The sequence below is a fragment of the Equus quagga genome, chromosome 19 (assembly GCF_021613505.1).
Source record: "Equus quagga isolate Etosha38 chromosome 19, UCLA_HA_Equagga_1.0, whole genome shotgun sequence".
Classification (NCBI taxonomy): Eukaryota; Metazoa; Chordata; class Mammalia; order Perissodactyla; family Equidae; genus Equus; species Equus quagga.
Window position 1 is genome coordinate 15,534,674 of NC_060285.1, and position 4,949 is coordinate 15,539,622.

General features: G+C 45.0%; 1 protein-coding gene across 1 annotated transcript; it reads right to left on the reverse strand.

Moving 5' to 3' along the window:
- Positions 1 to 293: 293 nt before the first annotated feature.
- ASCL4 (achaete-scute family bHLH transcription factor 4) lies at positions 294 to 3,985 on the reverse strand. Its single transcript, XM_046646535.1, has one exon. It carries the CDS (start codon positions 3,385 to 3,387, stop codon positions 2,896 to 2,898), a length of 492 nt encoding a protein of 163 aa, XP_046502491.1. The 5' UTR covers positions 3,388 to 3,985; the 3' UTR covers positions 294 to 2,895.
- Between the last annotated feature and the right edge of the window lie 964 nt (positions 3,986 to 4,949).

The following is a 4,949-nucleotide window of genomic DNA, read 5'->3' on the forward strand; positions in this document are numbered from 1 at the left end:
GGACATGTAAATGTTTCTCCTTTCGTGAAGGCACCACGTCCATAAAACTCCCCTCACTCTGTTGCTTCTATATAACTTATTGGGAATTAATTTTGTTCTTTTTGGGAGTCTTCATTCACAGGAAAAGGGAAGGCTGAACTTTTTAAAAAGTCTCATTCCCGGATCGGTGCTCCTCCTGTAAGTCATCAAAAAGGGTCTAGAAAAACTGCCCGGTTATTTTTTCTCTCAAGAAAATTATATGATTGTGATGGGATTTTATTTATTTTTTTTTCAAAAAGTTTCTCAAAATCATTGCCTTATTCTCAATAGGCCTTCAAACAAAACCACATTAAAAGTCTCTCAAGGCATTTTATTCAGAATAAAGTTCTCCTTTAAAACTACCTTCGTCCTCTTCAGAAACCACTCCTCTCAGCCAAGTATATTTATTCACACATTTTACACATTTATCTTAAAGAAGTAAGTGAAAATCTTCTTTCCTGCATTTAAAAGCAACTACATAGTCTGTAGCGATCAAACAAAATATACTCCTGTATTATTCTTGTTCCTACCTTAGGAAGGAGAACGGCCAGGTGTCTGCCCACGGCTGGAGCAGCATAAAGGGACAGAGAGTATTATTACTGCCCATGGAAGAATTCTAAAAAAAACCTCTCTCAAGCTTCTCGACAACTTGGTTAATTAGCCTCTGCTCCAACTCCGATAGGAAGGGAACTGTGGGTGTTTTCCCACCTTTTCCCCCTAATTAGGAAATACATCTCACTTAGGCTTGCTTCATTCAAACCCCTCTCTGGAATAACAACCAGCCTGGAGACCAACATGGAGACCTCACAGGAGTGTGTGAGGCTGTAACCAAGCAATGGGCAAGAAAAAACAGCTGTTACCTCTTGCTCATTCAAACCAAAAGACTCCACCCATTTCTCAAGAAAAAGTAATCTGGTCATGAATCATTGCACAGCGTTTATCTGCACAGCTGGAAACAGCAGAAGCCCATTATAACTCATCGTTGCAAATATTAGTAACTATACGTTTTAACACAGATTCAGCATTCCACAGGTCAAATCATGTCCCCTAGAACCTTAAAATAGAAGGTAAAATACAGTGGAATGTGGTTAGTCTGTCCTTCTTTTGAAACACTGAAGAAACCACACTAAGTCTACCTCGACATCCTCTTTAAGCAGGCTTTACTCTCCGCAGAACCAAGCAATAGGACTTTCTCCACATAGTGATAACACTACTAATTTATCATTGCATAGTACCTTGCAGATGACCAAATTCCTTAATCTCCACTTCTCCTGTGAAATAGTACAGATGAGGAAGTTGAGTTGCTGAGAGGTTAAGTAACATTTGTCCCATCACCCAACTAGCAAATGACAGCAAGGGCGGGCACGGTAAGCGAGACAGGAAGCCTGGCCTCTGGGTCAGGCTGACTCTGGACTCAACCTCAGCTCAGCGTATCCTGGTAATACTAAGCTGGGCAAGGCATGTAACTTCTCTGAGCCTCTTTTTTTTAACCCACACAATATGTGTAATACCCACCTCACAGATTTATGAGAATTAAATAGGACAAGATGTGAAAAGCACCCAACAAAACTTCTGCCATGTAAAAGATGTTCACTGAATATTAGCTTCCCTCAGTTGACACATCTGTAAAAAGGGGGTACAGGAGGCCACTATGGGGATTAAGTGAAATAATACCCTGAAATAGCTAGCCCTTGTTAGTTTTCTGTTCTTTTCCATTTCCTGGGCCCACTCCCACCCCATACCAAAGCTGCCTGCGTGGAAAGTGCAATTCAGCAAATTAAAAAATGATTTTAGAGAACGTTATCTATCGCTAAGCATTTGATTTATCTACTGAGTTTATAATTGTTTCAGAAAAAAGTGACCAGAATTAAGCATTTTTAAAAGACTGAGAACAAGCCTACACTGCAAGATAATTTCAATATACCGGGAAGCCCACCAATGATAAAAGTTTGAGAACGTACCAACCTCAGTCTATCCCATCCAACCATCTCAGCTTCCCCTTTTTTTTTTTTGTCACAGTGTCACTAATTTAACCAAAGGTAGATAGAGTGAGAACTACAAGGCGGGGGATGCAAAGAACAGGAAAATTTTTTTTAAAGGGACAAAGACAACTGAGAGGAAAAATAAGTTTTCATACAAGTCGGAGTTCTCTTCCAAAGAGATCATTAACACCAACACACGTTATCTGCTAAGGGCTATGAAGTTCCCAAATGGCCACTTTTTGATAAAACAGGATCTATCAAATATAGGACGCCTTCTCTAGCACCAAATTCACATATTCAGTCAACAGCATGAACTGGCCTAGCAGCACGCTCCGGCAAATGTGTTCTCAGGTGTCAGCTTAGAGTCACCTTCACCCAAAGCACGGCGTCAATTAAATTTCTAACACAATTCCCAAAGGAAGGAATGCAGAAAACGCTCCTTTCTTTTTAGGGGCTGTCCTTTATTTATTTATTTTTGGAAAGCTCTTCTTCGGTTAAGGTTGATTTCAACGTTGATGTACATCATGTACCCATACCGCTTGACTGCGGGAAATTCCGTTGGTTATCGCCCTTTGAGGTTTTAGATGAATCGTTTTTAGAACGAGGCGCTCAGAATCTGGTACGGTTTGCATTTGAGCAGTACAGGAAAAGAATTTCCTTAATAAGCACTTTTGAGTTGCAGGGCACATAAACAATAAGGGACGGGTGGAGGGAACCAACCAGAACGTCAAAATACCTTTTTTGCCCCTAAAACGCTCATTCCTTTCTCCTAAGATTCAGTCCTGGAAAACAAACCGGATTAAAAATGCAAACCACCTTCGGAGAGACCCTTAGACCAGGCTCCAAACGCGCGCCGTGCAGCGGGCGCGGGGGTCCCTCCGGGGTCCGGCGCCCGCTAGCTGCCCGCCTCCTCCGGCTCGCTGCAGGGCGAAGGCGCCGACGACGCCTTGGACTCGCCGTCGCTGTTGCATTCGGCCCTGCGCGGGGGGCCGGCGCCCTCCTGGCCCCGCGCGTGGCGCTCCAGCAGCTCCTGGAGGTGCCTGATGTAGCCGATGGCGGCGCGAAGCGTCTCCACTTTGCTCAGGCGCTTGCCCCCCAGCTCGCGGGGCAGGTGGTCCCGCAGGCGCGCGTAGCCCTCGTTCACGCAGCGCACCCGCTGCCGCTCGCGCTCGTTGCGCTTGCGGAGGAAGGCGGGCTCGAGGGCGCCGTCCAGCGGCGGGGGCAGGTAGGGCTGTCTCGGGGCGCAGCGCGCGGCGTCCAGTCGCAAGGAGACCCTGAAGGGGTCCCTCGGAGGGAGGCGGGGCATGGTCCCCGGCACGCCCAGGGGCACGGTGAGGAGGTGGGATGGCAAAGCCAGCAGGCCGGCCGCTTTACGTTTCTCCATCATTCGGCGAAAAAGCAAACAAATCACCCAAGAGATGAATCTTTCAGCAGAAAAGATGAGACTGAAAAATCTTCCAAGCGGAGATGCTGGTCCATTCAGACTGCCTGGTCTGTTTCCGGAGAAGTTTCGGGGTGCGGAAGCTAGATTCTAGAACAGGCTTGAAGGAAACACGGCATGATTCCCTAAGTTCATTGCACTCCTGGATCTTTTTATAAAGATCCAGACGGAGGTGATCGGCAAAGATTTAGGACGCACTGATCCGCACTTCGAACCTCGTCTTCCTCTCTGATCTTCTTATTTCAAAAGACAACAAAAGGAGTTCCTCTGGTCGGTTCCTTAGCCTAGAAATGTGAGCTCACCAAACACAGTGATCTTCCGAAGGCACCCAAGCTTTTCACTGACTGTAATCCACCGCTCTGGGTCTTCAGGAGCGTAGGGATCTTCAAGGTTTCAGAAGAGCTCCTCCCAGGAACCCACAGATCTGGCGGCTGGGCGAAAGTTTACCAGAGGCTTTCTCCTTGAAAATCAAAACTTGACTGCTCTTTGTGGTTTCCGGCGTCCAGGGCTAATGGGAAGAGCTTTTAGACTGTTTGCAAACTTACACTTGCTCTTTCATTTCTGGGGAGGTGGAGGGAAGACCTCATCAAAGGGAAGACTGCTCCCTTGTGGTTATAAGATGTGTCAAGTCAGGGAGGACCCCAGGGAAGGCTTGAGATTTTTCTTCTCCAAAACCAAATGTTTTAAAAACCCGATTAGACATTCTTTGAAGGGAACAGGAAAGAAATATACTTGAGCAACGAATATAAGGGTCCGTATGGTATGCTCCAACTTATGTTGAACGCAGATCGCTTTATGTATTTGTGCTACTTTTTAAGAGCACATCAAAAGACGCAGCAGTAACAGTTTTAGCCAGTTATTTCTCACCGTGCTTACTGTAAACACAGCTTAAACACTGCTTCCCGACCTCTTCTAATCCCACCCAGGATATAAGGACATCATCTGTCCATAGTGTAAAGAGTATATTTCTATTGTATTCTTTTTGTCTTAAAAAAGATGCAATTTATTTTCTCCCTTGGGGGCAGGAAAGCAACATTTGAAAGGTGGAGAGCCCCAATTCTAAGGAGAAAGGATGATGGCTTTGAAGACTTGTCTTTTTAACACACAACCAAAAAATGAATAATTAATCCACCCGTGTTGGTAAAGGGCTTTGAAGATGAAAGTGTCATTAAAAATCCAACTGTACTGGTTAATGTCAAAGAATGTGTTATCACACTGACAATCAGATTTCCTGTTCTACAAACCAGCACATTAAAGGCAGGTTCTACTTTAAAAGTCCAACTTAAAAAACAAGAGAAGCAAAACCCCCCTACATTTACGATCAGATTTTTCTGCCTATTCCCCAGGAGCCAAGGTGTCGTCCTAACGTGTTGTTTTGACAAGTCCTAGGCTTCCCTGTTTATTCTAAGCGATCTGCCCGAAGCAACTGGAAGAACACTTCCATCAAGGCAAATAAAATAGAAATAATTATTCCTTTCAGGCATAAGTTAGTCACATTTTAGAAGGCG